Source organism: Rattus rattus, chromosome 16, assembly GCF_011064425.1.
Source record: "Rattus rattus isolate New Zealand chromosome 16, Rrattus_CSIRO_v1, whole genome shotgun sequence".
Taxonomy (NCBI): domain Eukaryota; kingdom Metazoa; phylum Chordata; class Mammalia; order Rodentia; family Muridae; genus Rattus; species Rattus rattus.
Window position 1 is genome coordinate 35,146,387 of NC_046169.1, and position 20,735 is coordinate 35,167,121.

The 20,735-nt window shown below is 45.8% G+C and overlaps 1 protein-coding gene across 1 annotated transcript in view; it reads right to left on the reverse strand.

Annotated features, from left to right (window-relative positions):
• The window catches only part of Med13l (mediator complex subunit 13L), a 204,426-nt gene that overhangs the window by 85,562 nt on the left and 98,129 nt on the right, over positions 1–20,735 (reverse strand). Inside the window, 1 exon segment of the mRNA XM_032886705.1 lies at positions 4,723–4,807. Within this exon segment, the coding sequence (XP_032742596.1) occupies positions 4,723–4,807 (85 nt within the window).

The following is a 20,735-nucleotide window of genomic DNA, read 5'->3' on the forward strand; positions in this document are numbered from 1 at the left end:
ATAGATGGATAATAGAATTTGATACATCATGAAAATCCATGTCAACTACAACAAGGCAAACAGCCAAGATGTCTGAAGTACTAACGTATACAGAGCAGGCTCCCGAAAAGCAACCTCACACATTGTTTCCATGAGGAGGAGGATACAGCCTCAATGTGACGCCCAGCGTAGTCACAGCAGGGTGAGCATGGGTGGCGTCACTTAGGTGGAGACTTTGGAACACTTGCCTTCTTCCATGGTGGGGAGAGGAACGGGATGTGCAAAGGGGGATGGGGCTAAGCCCAATCACAAAGGATTCTAGATAAATAAAAACAAAATTAATGGTATTTTATCATCCCAGGCATTTATCCAAAAAGATAATTGGCCTTAAAATAAACTAGGAAGCATGCTTACTTTCTCCAAAGACATGAAAAAGAATGGTGCAGACAGATCTGAGACAGGAACTCTGGGACTCTCCACTTCTCGGTTTTACACAGTCACAAAGATAAACCTAAAGAGCAAAGAGCTCCAAATCCCCCTGCCCCTCTCTGTCCAGAAACCTGTCTGCTCCCAACCATAAAGAGCAGCTAGCCGGAAGACAGACCGTTAGCCCACTGGCCATCCAGCGTGTCATGTGACTTCATCTCCACACCTCTCCTTTATAGACTGCTTTGTCCACTGAAGTGGTGGCCAGTGTCTTAGCTGATGAGCCATGAGCAGACACGGTATGCATTACCTCAGGGCACATGCACCACAGGCTTTCGGCTCCTGAGTCACCAGCAGTCTCTGCTCTCTGTCAGGAAGCCAACAAAAAGAGGCAAAGGCTGGCTGCTCAGTTCTTGGGCCTGGGGCAGGTAGGCCGAGGCACTGCAACTACACAACCAGCCTCGACTATGGAGGGAGGGGGCTTTGGTCTCCGATAACGCAGCGTCCTTGGGCCTAACCTGACTGCTGAGCAAAGCAGGACATCAAAGCAGGCCAGGGGCCCCAAAGGAGAAGAATGGGCCAACCGGCTGGAGAGGAGAGGGGTGTGAAACTTTCTAAGAACTACAAACATGGGGCGGGCACATGCAAGGTGCAGCACAGTGACCCCTTGAGGCCAGAGAGATGCTCACAGTAAGAGCACTTGCTGCACTTCCAGGTCTTGGGTTCAGTTCCCTGCACTCAGGGCAGCTCACCATGAGCCATCTTTAATCCAGTCCAAGGAGATCCGATGCCCTCCTCTGGCTTCTGAGGGCACCAGGCACGCACTTGGTACACACACGCACACCAGTAAAACACTCACACAAGTAAAATAAAAATAAATAAATCTAAGAACAAAACAAAACTGAAATCTCCACCATCCTGCCTTTTAAAAAAATGACCGAATGTGACCCCAGAAGATAGATTTTAAATACCACCGTGAAAGTCACAGGAGAGGACAGCCCTCCTCTGCTCAGGGCAAATCACATTCTAACTCTCTAGCTCTCTGAAGATGAAACAAACTCAGTCAGAACCTGCTCAGGTGACAGGAAGTTCTCAACGAAGGAGGACACTATAGACCAGAATCCTTGGAGCGAGCTGGCAACTATCAATGTCGCCACCACTCTAAAAATAGCAATCCTTGCTGTCCTCCTCTAGGCTGTGAGGGCAGTCAGCCAAACACAGAGCTCTTATAATAAGAAACGGGGTGTGCTGGGCCAAGGCCACGCCTCAGTTGGTTACGTGATGGACCAGAGACTCAAAGCACTCCTCTCTGCAGGTAATAAGGAAAGGATTCCAAGAAATAAATCTCTGGGAAAAACAAAACTATAAGCAGAGCCACTCTCTGCCTGACGCCAGTATGCAAATGTTTGCACGAGTAGCTTGTTCATTTGTTTTTAAATGGACGGATGCATCCAGCTGGAAGTGTATGCCGCGGGCAAGCAGACACTGAACAGTGACAGAAGAAATGAGTGTCTGAAGTCACAGTGCTCACAATTTAAAATCGCTACAGAACATCAATAGAGTGGTGCTTCAGTACCAATCAATATAGTCCAGAATGCAATGCTCTTCTGTGTGAAAATGGCAGGGAAGTTGTCCTTAATGAGTCACTGCAGTGACATCACTGTTAGCCTTTCACAGAGATCAATTTATACAGCTCCTTCTCAGACTCAAGTAAGAGCCTTTCACAGTAGTGAATGGAACTGCCTGTTAATTAAAGATCTTTGCACCTTAAAAAAGGCAGGAGAAATCACTTGTTCAAGCTTTGTTAATACATCAGCTAAACAAACAGTAATTTAGAGAGTAAACTAGCCTGCTGCTGAGCTGTCCTGTTTTTATGACAGGAATTCAGAACTCACGCTGGAAAGCCAGGCTGACCTTCCATGAACACAAGCAGAAAACACAACAGACCCGGCAGGAGACAGACTGAGAGAGAGAGAGCTCCAGCCAGTGATCTGAAGGATGGAAAAGGACACAAGCAGGGAGTTTTCATTCACAGAATGCTGTCCCTTCAGACAGAAGACTCAGCTTCTCACAGGGACCTTGAATTACTTGGGAACTGCCTGAGGAAGGGAGACCCGGGCCAAAAGTGCTTGCTCAGGGCAAGGCTGCCCTGCTCACTGCCTCAGATGTGCCCACAAGAGTCCAGATGAGATACTCTGCGGTTACTTTAACAGAACAAAATAATGAAATTTACATGAAAATAGTAATTATTGACAGAGTATGTGAAATACATTACACATGTTAACTGAAGCTACCTGCACCCCATCCCCCACTGGCAGGTTGAGTGCTGACAGATGTGCACCAAACTGAGACCAGAGTTTACCTCACAATTCATTTTCTTAAAAATAATGGTTCAGTTTGACTCAGGCATTGGTCCCCATCATGAAATCTAAACGCACACCTTGAATAAGGAACTCAGAAGCAGGTTCGGGCTGACCCAGGCGTTGGTTCCTAGGGGGAATCCTATCCTAATGCATGAGCCCTGAATAAGGAACTCAAAGGTACATCCTCTCACTGTTTCCGATTCTGATTTTCTAATCACAAAGGAAAATGCTAACACTCGGGCTAAGACAACGATGGGTTATTCACCCAGGACCCTATTTAGAAGAGCACACTTGATGAGCCTTATCAGACATGCACGCTTGCTTCCCCGATGTGCTCTGTGCTTCTGTTCTTGGTGACTTGGCAGGGGTACACAGAATTCCAATACTTCATTGATGATTACCTGATCTTCAAGTCAATACTTCTTTAGATGAGTAACATTTTTATGGAAAATGCAGAACAAATGTTTGAAGGAAACAGGGCTGTTCGGTAAGAAGGTTTTTGGAAGTGACTCAGACGGTGTTACCTCGTGAGTTCTAGCTGTTGCCTGAGCCAGCAGCTAGAATTTAGCAGTACTGTAAAGTCCACCCATTTTTGATGACCTCAGAGCATCATCTGCAGAGTTCACAGAAGGGAACACTGATCCCCACTGAGGCTTTTAACTGGGCCATTCTTAGTCATCTGTGTCTGCCCCAAAACACCACTGAGAGCCTGGTGGTGTCAAGCTGCAGCAGGAGGTAAGGAGACACTCCTACACTGACTGACATTTTTCAGTCAACTCAGCAAGAACGTGGCAGCAACCTAATGGCACAATGCGCTATAACTCAGGAATAAAGCACGACCCCACGGATGTGAACGGCTGTTTTAAGAACAGCTCTAAAATCCCTGAGGATCCCAGGTGAGCCTTGAGCTCCCGATCCTCTGACTTCTCCTTCTGGAAGCACAGAGTTACAGGTGTACAGCCAAAGAAGAAATGTGCTTCTGTATGTGAGCAGGTCTGCGGGGAGGGGAGCGAGAAGGACAGTGCAGGAGTGGGGCAGAGAAGAGGAAGAGGGACGACTACATGAGAGACTGCCAACTGGTTAGAGAAGAAATGGTGACAAATCAATAGTACAGAGATAGTGGTGGTAATGATTCCAGCAAGGGCCATCAGCAGGTGATACAAGACAGTGAGTGGGATTTAGAGGAAGGGGACATCCCACAATCCCACTGTGTCTGCCACAACTATGGCATTCCTGTCTAGTACAACAGGAGTGGGGTCAACCAGGATCTCAGCTGGCAAAATTCTAATTTAGAAGAAGAAAGCTGACAGAGAAAGCTGACAGAGAATATCACTCCAGCCACATGACTGCAGTCTCTGACACGTGTCAGATGCTGTGACTCTCAGAGGCGGTACAGCCTCAGTTCCATGCCATTCTTATTAAGAAGAATAAGCCTAATCAAATCATGAGAAACCGCCTCAAACTGAGGAGCCAAGCTAAGGACTCACTCAACAAAAATGGCAGCATTGGCAAGAATGGTTACGAGAAAGGCCTTTCCCAGACTTGAAGAGCTGTGGTACTAAATAGTGAATTATCACGGATTATCGTGGATTAGCTCTTTAATTTTTTGCAAGAAACATAACTGTCAAACCCCACAGCATCTCAATGACAGCGAGGGTCACAGGAGCTCATTCTGTCACTTCTTGATCTTGTGCTTACGTGAGAGGCTGACTGGACCTTAGGGATCCACCCTTCATTTTCAAAGAGTAAAAAAGAAAGTTGAAACTAAAACTGAACAAGAGATGCGCACAGCCTGGGAGGGATGCAGGAAATCCCTACCTTCCCTAACCTTCCCTAGCAATGTGAAACAAGCGGAGATACAGAAGCGTAGCTCTAACAGTGCCGATGACCCAAGTCTAAAGCCCGAGTGGACCTGGGTGCCCTGAGCGCAGTCACACCATGGCCCCTTTCTTACCTTTCTAACAGATTGTGGATTGCTTTGAAGAGCAGCGTCCTACATTCATAGGAAAGGCCATTTTCCCAGAGTCCTTCTTCCACAACTGAAAAGAAACAAAAAAAAAGAAAAAAAAAAGAACCAGTAAAAAGGACATCCAAATAAAAAGAAACTGACACATTTTTCTAATGCAAAGCTAATGAGCTCATTCAGAGGACTGCGTCTCAGTCTCACGGTGGACAGGGGGGCGCAGTTACGGCTGTCCTCAAACAAGTCACTTCTGATGCGCCCAGGGCGGCCTCCCCAGTCTCAAAGAATAATTCTGAGCAACTTCTATTACAAAATAACAAACCTGTCACAGAGAAATACCTAGGTGACTCCCCAAAGTATCTGAGTTAAACACAGTTGCTTAACTTCAAGTCTACCTACATGGTTTTTTCTAAAGATGTAAGATGTATTTGTTTTGTGTGTGTGTGTGTGTGTGTGTGTGTGTGTGTGTGTGTGTGTGTGTACATACGTATGATGAGTACATAATCCTCTCTTCAGACACACCAGAAGAGAGTATCAGATCCCATTGTGTGCCTCTGTGTGGTTGCTGGGAATTGAACTCAGGTCCTCTGGAAGAGCAGTCAGTGCTCTTAACACTGAGCCATCTCTCCAGCCCTAGATGGGGTTTTTAGAGAATTTAAATATTGCTAAAAATTAACTCTTGCTACAATATTAAATTGTTTCCTGGACTTATAATTGTATAAGCACTGAACATTTTTGATTCCTTTGAAGTAAGCAATGCCATGGACCAACAAGTAAGCAACTGTAAAAGAAGCCAATGCCCGTGCCGTCCTCAAGTTCTTTTTCTTTTCATATTTATATAAGGGGGACTCCAGAGTAGATGATTTTAAATTAAATTATCTTGACTCGAGATACAGGGATGGGGGAAGGGACGGACACTGGGAGGGGAGGCAGGTGGGGTCTCTGAGACTCACGGCTGAGAGGAAGTGCCTCACTGGATTAACAAGGCTGAGAGGAAGTGCCTCACTGGATTAACAAGGCTGAGAGGAAGTGCCTCACTGGATTAACAAGGCTGAGAGGAAGTGCCTCACTGGATTAACAAGGCTGAGAGGAAGTACCTCACTGGATTAACAAGGACCTGGGGAGGCCGCAGTGGTGTGGGGATGCACTATTGAGTGGATTTAGGTTCTGCTGAGTGAAAGGGAGACCTAGAGGCTGAGGACAAAGACAATGGCCACCAAGTCTGTGGGAACCGACAGGAATGGGGTATTCTCTTCATGAAACCACAAGTCACTCATTCAGTGGTAAATTCATTTTAAATTTAGACTCCAAGCTTCCCGGATAAATATTAATTCTATATGAATAAAAAGAGTAGTAAGAAAACTTTTATAGACTGTATTTATCAATTTAAATGTTTTTGGTATCAGAAGAAAAAGCACAAGAAATCAAATAGCTCTGTATACACGAGAGCAAAGTGTCAGTGGAAACTGTTCCTAAGTGCGAACACTGCCCCCAGCTACTGTAAGGGCTGCAGGCAGGCGAACAGAATGGCGAACAGAAGCGAGGCTACCTCAGCGGCTGTGTGCAGACCCAGGCTGGGGCAGTGGTTACCTCGCGGTGGTGGAGTCCTGTGCTCAGGAGCTGTTTGCTGTCACTTAGCTTCTGAAACACCATCCTCATTCAAATAAAGTGTAAAAGTACTAAACTTTCCAGAGGACACTGTTTTATTAAAAACAAAGTTAAATAGCAGTAATTACTGCATAGCATCCAAATACTCAAAATCTTCACAATGTAGAACTTTCCCCAACTTTTAAAACGCGTCTTACAGAATTAGTATGCTTCTTTAAGAGACAGGCCATGTAGAAGGTTCCAAGTGCTCAGGTGTCAATGTGGAAAATTATCAAAGTAGCCTCGTGTTTCCCTGCTCCTAAGGGAGAGTGATGAGAAGGAGAGTCCCAGGAGGGTGGAGAAGGGCTGCAGCACTCCTTCCTGCATCCATCAGCAGTGTGCACAGTCTAAACTGCAATGGCGCCCTCTGAGCTGTGATACATATTCCCCTTAATGTATCCCACTGCAGCCAGGAAGGAAATGAACATTTCCTCAGAAACATTTCTGACTCCCCCTGTGCTTTTAACCTCAGGCAACAGAACTACTGAAACCCATCACCCAGAACAAGGGGCGAAGCAGAGCCTCTGCAGAGGCTGGAGGGGGAGGGGCACTAGTGGGAAACAATTTCTCATTCAACCACTAAACTACTGAAAAGCAAATTTTGTTTGAACCCTACAAATACAAACAGACTTTTAAAAAACAAGAAGCAGGGGTTGGGGATTTAGCTCAGTGGTAGAGCGCTTTTATGAGCGCAAGGCCCCTGGGTTCGGTCCCCAGCTCGAAAAAAAAAAGAAAAAAAAAGAAAAAAGAAATCGTCAAGTTAATAAAGAAAAAAAAAAAAAAAAAAACAAGAAGCAGAGAAGTCCTTGTTAGATCTGCTGTGACGCAGGGCTAAGGGACAGTAATGCGAAGGGAGACTGAGGATCTATCTGTTCCTTACCTTTTGTTTTCAACTCTGCTGTCCAAGGCACAAACGGTCTTATAAACTAAACTCTCCAATTCTCACATCTACTTCCTGAGAACTATAAAATAAACGGGCACTGCACCAAGACAACATGTATCAGCCTCACCTATGGACTGTGCCAAATAATACTTAAAGATCTCAATTTTTGATATATCCGATTTCTAAAAAATTGACTTAACAAAAAATTGAGTAACAACGTAGCATAATGTCACATTAATTCTGAAATATAGCATCATACCCGTAAAAAATCCAATTACACACAGTATCATTGACTGATCACCATTTTGCTGTCATTGATTGCCTTGTAAAATCTATCTGAAGTCATTAATAACTAAATGGACTTATTTATATCAAATCAAACCTACTCAGTACGCCGCTCTCTTGAACTTGTCGTGGATGTAGAACACTTGGTATCACTCAACAAATCTATATCAGAAATGCATTTAGCTTGTCCACTGTCAATTCGTCAGTCACATGGATCAGAGGATAGATGGTAGGGTAGAAGACAGATGTAGAAGCGCGGTTTGTTCTGGTCTATCTGCAACGCTACAGGAGAACAGCGCTGAGGATGCTCAGCAGACAGAAGCAGGGCTGTGACATGCGATCTCACCAGGCTAAATAAAGTCTTCCTCAGGAACCTCTAACAGCACGGGTCCTCGACAGTTGCAGGATAACCAGAATTTTAATGAAGGCTTTTGCTCAGCACTGTGGCAGCTGAGACATGACCCACGTTAGCATTTCAATGGATCACAGGACTTGTGTAAAGCCAGTAAATTTTCAACTAAAGGAGGCCAGAGAATTAGATTTCTGGATACACTGAGCAAGACCTTCAGAAGACAGCTGTGCAGAAATCAGTCCCTCTTCCCTGTGATTGCTCACGCTGGAAGAGAAATTGTCAAGTGTCGCATCGTACTGACTTCCAAGCCCGAGCGTGGCCCCAGGCCTCTTAGAATGAGCATTCCCATTTTATCTTAAGCTTTTAACGTAAAAACGGACAAGGGTCTGGCAGGGCAGCCCCACCTAGAAGAGACCTCTGGCTCCTGGGAGGGCAGTCTATGCCTCACAATGACTCCAGCTGTCCTCTGTGGGCACACACCACTTAAGCTTAAGTTAGGCTGGTGTTTATTAAACAACCACATGCTCAGAAATTACAAAGGACCAGCCTGAGATATAAATGGGCGGAGGGGTGTCTTTGTTTGGAATATCACAGTATAGCCCAGGCTAGCCTCAAAGTCATGAAAATCCTATTGCTTCAGCTTCCAGATTTCAGGATTACAGGTATGAACCACCATTCCAGGCATCGAGAGTGTTCACTATTAATGAAAAGCATGCATGTAGTTGGTGTACAGGATGCACACATATATGACATGCACACATACAACACACATATGACACACACATACGCTTCAGATTTGCTTCAATCCATCAATGCTTCAGATAAACTTCCTCTAAAATGGCTGAGTTAGTCAAGAAGACTCAACCCCTGGGTCTCAATGTCCTCTCAATTAAACAGTAAAAATGAAAACCATTTCTTTCCTTCACTTCAAAGGAGACCTGCTTTGAAACATAAACACGCACTCGCTTGCTACTGAAATTCTGACAGGATAGGTCCCGACTTGCCTTTGGCGCTGAAGCTCCCCAACCTCTGTCAGAGCTATCACTGTGAGTAACTGTGTGGAGCGCAGCTGTCCTCTTGGCGCTCGGCGACCCTGGCTCGGCCAGCATTTCTGTTCTTGCAGCAATAATCTTAGGGAGCGTTTTACAGGAGGGTTAGCCCTGGCAGAGGGCACTGTCTGGCGTGACCAGCAGAACAGGGAAACGCGATTCATTAGCCACGCCTGGGGAGATAACAATGCCACTGCCTCTTGCTGCCTTTCAATCCACACATCAGCCTGAGACTAATGCCTTCCCGTTACTCAACAAGCACATTTACAGACAGGAAAAACTGTAATCACCTTTGATTAAGAGACGGCAGATTTCTCCTATATGAGCCGCCAGCCATGGTGACACAGTAATTATTTTGTAACTGACAGGTTAAAACAGCAAACGCAGCAAAAATAACATGGAAGAGAGAAGGGAGGAGAGAAAGGAGAGGGGAAAGAAAAGAGAGCGCAAATAAAAGGTTCAGAGACCACAGTCTGCTCTGCATGCCCTGCCTTCCCCTGAGGGGAGGTGCAGGCAGTCCACAGCACAGATGAGGGACTCCTGAGGTAAACACACCCACACGCTCGGTTCTTGTAAACAGTGGAGACTCTGGTCATGCTTTAGCTCATCACTATTGGCCTTTCTTTTCTGCTTCTCTCTCCAAAACTGAGACTGACAGTTGACACAGTGTTAATCTCCTTTATCTTCCTCTGACTACACTCTCTCTCACCTAGCAAACTGCTTCTTTTCATTTACATAAACACTGTTCCAAGCTCTTTTTTAATGTGGATTTTAAAAACACTCCTTTGAAGAAAAACCAGAATGCAGAACAATTATACCCACTCATCACTTAGCCCAGCATGCAATCAGGAGCAGAGGTTCCTGCTGTGAGAGCAGAGGCCCTGACAGCAAGCACGGTCGTTCTGCTACTTCCAAAAGTGAACAGTCCTTCCACACCCGTGGGGCTGTACCCTTTGTGGGAGCAGGCGTGCGTGCTGCCTGCTAGCCACAGTCTGTGCAGACACTGGCACTTAACGGGAAGAACGACTGAGTGTGGAAATGAGCACAGTGGACGCAGGAGTAGAAAGTTCATTCTAAAGATAATATGTACGTAATTAACTTTTTAAAAAACGACTTTTTAGGCTTTCCATAACATTACTGTACTTTCCATCATGAATGTGCTATAAAGCAAAAAAGAATTCACACACATGAAGAGTGCAGTAGGCACAAAACAGCTTCTGGAGAATAAAGAGAAAGAAAACAAGCAAACCAACTCTGGAGCAACTCCAGAGGCTGCAGAGTCAGTTGGAGGTTGGGAGCACTTGCAGCTCTTACAGAGGACCCATGTTGGGCTCCCAGCACCATATATGGCAGGTCACAACCCCTGGTTAACCCCGACACTCATGTGGTGCACAGTCATACACATAAATAAATTTAATGCACAATAATTAATAATAACTTTTAAAAGTATCTTTTAAAAACTGTGACTCAGTACTAAGCCAGCAGGCATGGGGCCCTAGTTCAAACCCCTGCTTGGCCTCTTCCTCCTCCCCAGCACAAACCCTAGAGTTTCATGGGGGTGGTGAGGTGGAACCAAACACACCTGTTTTATCCAGTCTAGCAAAACTTGAACAATTTTACACTGTCACGTGCTTTGGGACATGATAGCCACCAGGTCAGAAACTAAAATACCCACAGCCCACCTCTAATGTGCTGTTAAATGGACTTAGAGTCAATGACTGCTGAGGAGCTCTAAGTACTATTGCTATCCAGAATCAGTCAAGGCGCCACAATTTCTGCTCTCTACATAGCCAAAGCTCCTCTTTTACTTTGTCCCTTTGTATAGTATATAATCATGAACATCCACTCCCCCCAAAAAAAACTAATCAAATCATTTTCATAGGCTTCCTGTCTTTTTAGAAAAAAATAAAATTATCAGTAATCAAATATGATGCCACTGTGTACACGTGTGCGTACACACACGCGCACACACACACACACACACACACACACACACACACACGCATGCACGCACAAAACTCTTGGTTTAAATGTATTCTAGCAACCTGAACACTGACTGCTATTTGGCTACGAATCTTCCTAACTTGCAGTTTGGCTACAACAAGACTCTTAGCAGAATCAAATTATTACTCTTTACCTTCAAGGGGAAGAATGTGTAACTCTCCTATTGAGTTAGCTTATTTTCTGTTATCAGAACAAAATACCTTAGGTTCAATACTTAATGAAAAAGGTGGGTTTCCTTAGCTCATGCTGTTGTAGGCAGAAATCCTCCCTGACTTCATCATGTCAAGAGGGTAGAGACCAGTAGGGAGAACACAGCAGCCAGATCTGATTCTTGCCCCATTCCAAGAGCTAAGGCCGCGGTTTCTCCTTTTGCCTTTCTCTGCTGCTCAGGCTGGCCCAAACTCAAAATCCTGCCTCAGCCTCCATAGTGCTGGGATTCCTGGCTACATGTAGCAAAGTGTAGCCTTAGCCACAGCTGCATCCATTTTAGGTCATGATGTTAAAGAGTTTCTGAGACTGACCACTCCAAGCCCTGAAGTGGAAACCTAAGGGTTCTTTGGAAAGTCCTTTCGATGGTGTTTTGCTGGGGCAAACATGTGAAAGAAAGTTTCATTATGAAGTGGACACAGGTGAAAGGCTAAGGCAGACTCATGAAGGAATGTTTAGCTAAGGAGACACAGGAGAAAGGATGTTCTGCTAAAGCAAGCACATGAAAGAAAGGACACGAGGCAAGGAATTCTTCACTAACAACACACATCTGTTGGCCTGCCTTACACCGTGTAGCTGAGCTGCATTTGTCGGGGACTCCGTAGAGAGAAATGCACCAAAACACTTCTGGAGGAGTGCTGCCGCTTCTTGTCACTTCTGCAGACTTCAGCCGACTGATTGGCAGAGTGATGTCAGCTGAGAAAGACGAACGTGCTGAGGCGAGATGCATGGAAGACATGATGCTTGGAGGGTATAAATAGGATGGTGAGGAGAAGCAGCCTGGCTTGCTTACAGAGCTGCTGTGGGTCGAGTCTTCCCTGATCTTTGTTTCCCTAAGGCACAGCGGAGAACTCCTGGTCTCTCCCACTGCCCTGTGCGGAGGCTGAGGCCTGGCTGTCTCTGCTGGGCAGCACCACTGCTGCTGACTCTTGTTTGCTCTCCTGGCTCTAGCGACCCGGGCTGCTGCTCCATCTGTCAAGTGTCTGTAAGTGACCAAGCTGTCACTGCTAACCTGTGAACTGAACTGCCGATTCCCACACCATACACAGATGGAGTTTTGTTCCAAAGAACCTTTCTGAACAGATCCACCTCCCCCATATCCTTTCTTTTCCACTACCTCTGATGGGTAGTGGGCTACAAAGGAGGTTAAAGTGTTTAAGAACCATCATTAAAACTACATCTTGAAAATAGTTAAAGTTACGCAGCCCTAAGAAGGCACCCACAGAGGATTTACTTTAAAAAATAGGAAGAGCATACAAAGAAAATGAGTTTACAACGCACTGGGGAACGCAGGGAACAGCCAGGACCAGGAAGGCAGAAAGGCAGAAAGCTAGGAAGACGCTGCTGCTTGGCTGGAGTCATGCGCACTGGAGGTCTTTCCAGCTCCGACCCCACAGAACTGTCAGGGTGCACGGTGGCATCAGTCTCTGGTCCTCTACAATCTCACAAGCCCACAACACAAACCAACACTGCGGTTAAACTGGCATTTGGGGAGCTAACTGGATCTAAGCAGCATTTAAAATGGTTTTTTCATGCAGAAAAAAATGCATTTGCCAAATAATTAGCTTATATTACCTTGCTAATCACATGACAACATTTTCTGTCAATTGATGTATGATACTAATTCTTTATCCCATGATTTAAAAACTAGCTATGCTATTATAAACTACACCAATCAAGTACTTCATTAGTGCTGACTATTTAACCTGAACCAAACAGGAAGCTTTTGAATTTTCTATAATATGACAGAACAGGTCAGGTTGCTGAATAATTCACTTATTTTGCATACAATTTTCTACATATTACATACCAAAATTTTTAAACTTTAATCAACTGTGCTTCAAAGAGAGAAGAAACATACCCAGAAGCACCCAACTTGCAGCCCCAGTCCTGTCCTGCCACAGTAGCGATGCCTCAACTGCACTGAGCAACAGCCACAGGACAAACGCAGCTCTGGCCACTCTGAGCTCTTGTCCACGGCGCTCACTCACTTGGAAGGGAGCTGAAGGAGTGCAGTAAACAAGAAGTGTGGCATAGTAACACCGGGGGCACTGGTGCTGCCCCGCCAGCTACACCAAGGCAGAAAGCACGAAATGAGGCAGCTCTGAGTGACATCTCACTTCTCCTCCTACTTGAACTACACCAGCCTTCTGTCTCCAGCGTCACCCACTGGGGCTCCACCCACAGTTCTCTTGAGCTGCTCCCTGTTCCTTCTCTGCCAGCCACCCTTGCCTAACCCAAGCCCCCTAAACAGCCTTTCACCTGCTCTCCCTCTGATCAGCCACAAACAGGAAAAACTGCATCTCTCACCCTTCTCCTCACATCTGAAAAGGGACAAGACAGCCTGCACAGGCACAAAATCTTCCACTAAGAAAAACACTCATCATGAAACAAAAAGCGAGAAGCTGTGATTCCATGTTCCTCAGGCTATAAGCAGGGGTGTGTGTGTCCGTGTACTGGGCCGCAGAGTTCAACACATGCTCCACCACAGAGCCACACCCCATGACGTGAATCTCCTCAAGTTACCCAGGAAGATGCATTTGTTCACCTTCCCTCACAGCACTGATTCTAGGTCCAACTCCAGGGACTACCATTTACTGTCAACGAGGAAGGACACTTTGTCACTATCAGTTCACACTGTCCCATCAGTCACGGTTGTTCTACCACACAGCGGTAGAATTGGTTGATGAGATTTTCATCCACATTCCACATTGCTGTGACAGGAGATCAGTTAGAGGCCACACCTGTAAAAGCTCAGATAACTTCCCCTTTTTTGGAGAGGCAGAGGTGAAGAGACACAATTTTTAGAAACAAAAGAAAGAAGCAGAAAATCCTTTTGGGAGGCACTGCAGAATCACAGCAGATTAACTGATGCGCTTCCCGAACCATCGACATCAGTGTAACTACTGTCCTCAAATGTCTGAAACTTTCTCACTTATATTAAATTTCTGTGATTCTTCAACAGGTTTTAAAACAGGATATGTGATTTTTAATCAAGTATAATATAGATGTGTATAAATGGATTATAAATTTAATTTGGCAGTGTGGAAAAGGTTTATTTTTTGTATTAGATGATATTCTGAGATGGTTGATACTTTTGAGTATAATCGTAATTTGAGATAGACTATAAGCCCCTCCCTTTTAGTAGAGCCACTTTAGAAAGGTGACAAGATGGAACTCAGAGACACGGAGCTGACGCAGTCAGCACACAGGACAGTGGGTGGTAGGACAGGAAGGACCCAAGAATCTTCTGGGGGTTCCTGGGATTCCACACTACACTCTGGTCCAGGAGAAGCAGACAGAACTGGAAATCTGCTTCCATCCAGCTCTGGGGCTTGTGACTGAGCAGTGCAGTGGGTGGGTGGAGAGCAGTGCAGTGGATGGTAAGCAGTGCAGTGGATGGTGAGCAGTGCAGTGGGCGGAGAGCAGTGCAGTGGGTGGAGAGCAGTGCAGTGGGCGGTGAGCAGTGCAGTGGGCGGGGAGCAGTGCAGTGGGTGGAGAGCAGTGCAGTGGGTGGAGAGCAGTGCAGTGGGTGGAGAGCAGTGCAGTGGGTGGAGAACAGAGCTGCTGACTTCCTACAGACACTGTCTGTGGACACCAGGGTAGCTCTGGTTACATCAGTGAATGCTGATTATGACTTGGTAAGTAATCGGTATATCCTCAGAAGTCATCTGCCAGACTGACCTACGTGACAAGATGGAGAGAGCAGTGGGAGCAGTACTTGTCTTGTTCTACTCTCTTTTACTAAAACAGCAATTCTGAACCAGAGACCGAGAGGCTCTGTCATGAACCAAATCTCTGACCTAGGATGTGTCTTTAGAATTTAAAGGAGGAAGGGGAGTATTATGATCAGAATAGATAACTTATGTCCAATTATCATGAAGTGTTATTTTGAAAAATATTTCCCACATGATACCACATTCCTTCAGATAGGAGACAAGTCTTTTCACTTGTTTTCCTTCCTGCAGTACCAGGGAAGAGTGGAAAGCCTGATGGGTATGCTCTGCTACCTGCTGAACAGACAGACTTTACCCTGGCAGGCTTCACAGGCAGAGGGGTATCTATGGTTAATCTACACACACTTTTGAGTGTTTTCTTAATGATTTTGTTTTTTGCTTTTTGAGACTGTGTCTCTCTATGTAGTCCTGGGTCTCTATGCAGCTTAGCTCAAACTCACTGAGACAGACCTTTAGATGACCGCTTATTGAAAACCTGAGTTTCCCTGCTTTGTCTCAAAGCTGCATGCCCAACACCCAGAACATTACTCAAGGCACGCAGAGCATCTGAGAAACACCTGCTGAGGCCTGATGCTGTCTTGGGGCTGGTGGTCTTGCCTCTTAACACAAGTGACTCTTAGTACTCTAGCCAGAGTGACAACATCACTGGTAGGCATCCGACACCACAACAGGTAGAGCCCAAACTGCTTCATCCCTCTGAAATGCAGCTCCTCGCAATATTCATTACAGAAGCTTCCTGAGGAAGGGCATGTCTTGAAGTGAACAGCAAACCAACCTATTCGGCTCCAACCCACTGGTAAAAGGAACACAGAAAACAGAGGATCACAAGAAGCAGTCCAGAACAGAACCCTCCAGAGCAGTCGTCTTCCCTAAATATACGCATCTCCCACACTGGGGCAGTCAGACTCCACAGGAAGCCCTCCCGTCCAGTCCAGCAAGAGCAGTAGCTGCCAGTCGTCACAGTGCAATCTGATCCCCTCACACACTGCTCTGCTGTTCTACCACAGCTCCACTTACAGAACGGCAAGGCCTGCTGTCCTGTTTGCTCCCCTCGTCTCCTAATTGTTTTCCTGTTTGTTTACTGTGTTGTTTTGAATGTGTCCTCTCCCCATCAGAACATAATAACCGTGAGAACACAGACAATAGGGCTGATCAAAACAAACACATACCCACTGAACTGAATTTAATAGAGATCAAGATGTCAATAAAATTAATCTTCAACTCACAACCTTATTTCTATACAATTCAATTAACATGCTAAGGATCCATACAGGAGCCTAATATGAGGGCAATTAAATAAACCTCAATTAATTTGCTCACATTCTGTATTCAAACTACTACTGAGGCTGGATGGCCAGCTGAGATCACACATGAAAGGCAGGCGACAAACATCAGGTGGCAGCAGCAGCACACTGTAGCACAGGCCTCCTTTCTCACTTGTAGAAATCTGACCCATACAAACAGGGTACACAAACAGCTTTACATGTAAAAAGATAGAAATGCTATCATACGAAAAATATATAAACAAAATTATCCCTTAGTAACCAGGTTTTCACATTATTATTTCTATAAAAAGGAAAACAAAACAGAACAACCTGACTGACCAGTACCAGTAAGTGTGGCAAGTTTTCTGTACCAGCCTACATCTAAACAGCCAGCCGCATCTTCAAGATAGACCATGTCTGCCTCTCAGCATCCTTGACACGCACCTTTAGGAGGCCACATGTCCCTCACCAGCATCACCCTGCCTGGTGACTGAAGCTTCCCAATTCCTCCACCTGGAGCCCTTCCAACACTTCCAGCTCATCACAGCTCACTGAGCTGTCTCCGGACAGGCAGCCCGCGCCTCTTCTGTGCTACCTTAGACATACTGGCCTCTCTTCCTGAAGCACACTGAGTGCTGTGTGCTAGCCTTGCAGTGCCTCGCTGACCACCGGAAAGTTCAGAATGGCAATCCCAGCCGTGCGCTCCACTCCCCACTCCGCCCTCCAGCACCACACACTTTATGCCCTGAGGCTGACTTCTTTATTCAGACTTTCCTTTGGCTTTATCCCCAGTGCTTTGAACAGTGGCACTCAAACACCTGTGAGCAAATGTTTCCCCTTATCAAACAAGTACGTATAGAAATAGGAATGTAGCTGCTTGAGGCTGGCCAGGACGTGACTACAGGAGTTCAAGAGTGCCTGAGCTTCAGAGCAAGACCCTACTCCAAAAGTTCCAACTACTGCTGTCCCTTGTTTTTTTTAAAGGTCAAGCATGCACAATCCATATATCCGTGTACATAAAAACAAAATGACGCTTTCAAAGCAATGTTTATTTAAATCAAGCCTGTCATCATGATCATCACATACTGGAATATTCTGGTTTGTTTTTTTTTCCAATTAAGAACTATCTTTACCATGTCTTTATTGGAAGTACAAACATCTAAACGGGTCCTTCACACTCACACAAATGGGCTTTTACTTGCCTGCTAACATATTCTCTCATCTGGTGGCAGGCTGTGTGGGTTCAGACTACTTCAGAATTCTACTTTAGAATGAACAGGTCTGTTCTGAGCCAGATGAGTCTAAGATCAGCACTGAAGGCTAAACTCTGGACATAAATTGCTAATAGCTAACCACTGATTACAACCTTCTCTCACTTAGTCCGTTCTCTGTTCTGTTTGCGGTTAGCAGAGCAAGCACTTGACAAGAGATGACAACAGTGACATTCTGAGCATATAGTACCTCTCTAAATGCCCACAGTCCCACTGGGCTATGATCACCATGAGCTTCCTAGAGGATCACTGATAAAGCATCTCCTGAGTACATGAAGGGATGGCTGGCTCTAAGGCCAGTGTCTGCTTTCTCATACTGGGAATATGCTTCAAAGAGAATCTTGCAAAAGAATTTGGAGAAGGGCTTGGGGTCTGCTTGCTTACTTGCTTGCTTGCTTGCTTGCTTGCTTGCTTGCTTGCTTGAAGAAGGGTTCTCACATAGCCTAGGTTGGTCTGAAACTCCATTCACAAGTGAAGATGGCACCCTACCTCCTGATCCTATCTCTACCTCCAGAGTGCTGAGCTGTGCACCACCACACTTGGTTCTGTGAAGCTAAACATGGATCCTAGGATGCTGTGCATGGCAGGCAAGCACTCTACCAACTGAGCTACACTCCAAGCCCAGAGAAAGTTCATTTTTGGGTTGGTCTGGGTTTTGGCAAAAGACTGAAGACAGATTTAATGAGCGCTGTTTTCCTCTCTCCCTCAGTGCCAGAGTGAGTAAGTGTCACTCTGGCACATCGATCCACACTGAAAATAAAGCTAGCACGCTTCCCTTCGTGCACACAGAGCCCGGATCTACTCTGCAACTGTCTGCTGGGCACAAGGTAACTGAAAGGAAACAATCAGCAGGAGCGCAGGACATGGGCATGCCTCATTCCTGGGCGTCCGTGGGCAGGTGTGGATGGGTCGCGTCACCAACTGGAAATTACCTGTAAACTGCGATGGGCAGCATAAGCAATGCTCTACGCCTATCCATTTAGGTGTTCTGAGTGTCCTCTGAGCTGCTGATGTTAACAGATTTACACTTGCCCCGTGGGACAGGCTCATGTGCATGATTCTCTGGGACATGTTTCCTCTAATATACTTCAACCAAATTGTGCACTAAGTGACTTTGTGGCTTGCATTAGATTTATAAACATCATTACATGTGGGGGTAAGGGCTAGGGGCAGGGAGAAGAGAATGAAAACAAACCACAGGGCAGACACAGCAATAACAGACCAATACACTCTTTGGTTTGCTATCTCTCCTGAGGGTTGGTCACAGATGGTTCGTAAAAGTTACAAATACTAAACTGTATGAATACACACAGACTACTTTCAAACAAGAAGAAAATCAGAGTAACTTGTTCCTTTATAAAAGCAGGTTATTGATTGGCTCTCAGGGACCACACACATATACTTTCCTTCAAATCCCAATTATTCAGCCAATGCTGCAGAAGTTAATAGAAGCCCGGTGGACTGGGCAGCGGAGCCTGCACAACACAGGGTTATCTTTGCCCATTCTCTTGGGTACCAAGCACTGCACATGAAGACACCTGACTGGTGAGTTTGGTAGCTTGCTCTGCTCAGATGTGCTCACACTAACATCGGTTTGGGGGCGGGGGTGTTCAACCTAAGCCAGAGTCACAACACCAGGGACAGCACCATCTTATCTGCTGAGAACACAGACTCAGTGGCCCAGTGGCCCACATTTCCCTCTGCTTTCCCTTAACTGTCCCAAAACCCCTGGCAATGATTCGGCAGCCTCTTCTGTAATTCTGGGTGATTATTCTTGTCCTAAAATGAAAACACCTACCCCGAAACATGGAAGTTCTGTCCAAGGCACCGTCAGAAGAAATCCTGTGTTAGTATCAACTCAGCCAAGCACTCCACAAGGTCACTTATCACCAAGAACAAGTCCAGCAGTCCTCTTATTTAAAGAAGAAACAAACCACCTAAGAGGTGGTTCACAGTGCAGGTATCTTCATAAGCTCAAAGTATTCTCTTTTTTTTTTTTTTTTTTTTTTTTTTTGGAGCTGCAGACTGAACCCAGGGCCTTGCAAGCCACTGAGCTAAATCCCCAACCCCTAGCTCAATGTATTCTCATGTGCGCATGCGTGTGTGCATGTGCGCATTCTGACAAGGCACAGTAACTAACCGGGTGGCCTATCCTTTATCAGCAGTGCTTGGAGACACGGGTGTCTGAGTCAGGGCTATAGAGACTTGGGTATGGATTTTACATGATGAACAGCTCTAGGACTTATCACATTAGGGTTGCTCACCCTGTAATGGAACAACATCCTTAACATCTTTTCGGACTGAGTCATTTGAGCGAAAGCATTTTGATATCCCTTAAACCTACCTACTAGTAAGCACGTAGCGCACACTGTGAGTACTGGGCAGAAGGCAACATGGGATCTTATCACAGTACTCAGGACACCATGTAGCATAAAGCTGGCCAAAGGTGACTGGAAAGACAGGATTGTGCAGTAAAGAGAGGACAACACTGCAGTCTCTGAAGCCCTAGCTGCTTCCTGGAGGATTTTCAAGGATTAACAAAGGCAGTGAGCAGAGGCACTTCAAGACAGTGTCCCTGGCAGAAGTAAACATTCCCAAAAAAGTCTGTGGGCTTTTTGCTTTTGCTAAACTAAATGGTCTGCGCACTGAGCCTGCAGCCGGCTCTCTGCATATGTTAACACAGTCAATGTGTAATCCTCACTCCATCAATCCATCAGCATCATCACCCTGCAACTTCCAGCTGCACTCGAGCACTGCACCGGCCTTCCCGCTCCACAGCCCTCCAGTTCCTCCACACCCTTTCCCAAGGTAACTGCACTACAAGGCTCCAACACTGTACCAGGTCCATCACTTTCTAATGCAACTCCTTTATGACGTCCAACAGGGCAGCCAGAAGTTCTAAGAGACACAGTGCCACCCAGAGGAGACAAGGGGTTCAGCTCAGCTATACCTGATGGTTAATCAACCAGACAGACAAATGGCATGTGGGGACCTTGAACACAGTTTGAAGTTAATGTCTATGTGCATCATTGTACACACACATGTACATGTATGCACACAGTGATTTCCTCGTCACAGACTAGAAGACGACTTACAACAGATTTCTTTAAAGATATTGTCTGTTTACTTTATGTATGTGAGTACACTGTCGCTGTCTTCAGACACACCAGAAGAGGGCATCAGATCTCATTGCAGATGGTTGTGAGCCACCATGTGGTTGCTGGGATTTGAACTCAGGACCTCTGGAAGAGCAGCCAGTACTCTTAACCACTGAGCCATCTCTCCAGCCCAACAAGAGATTTTT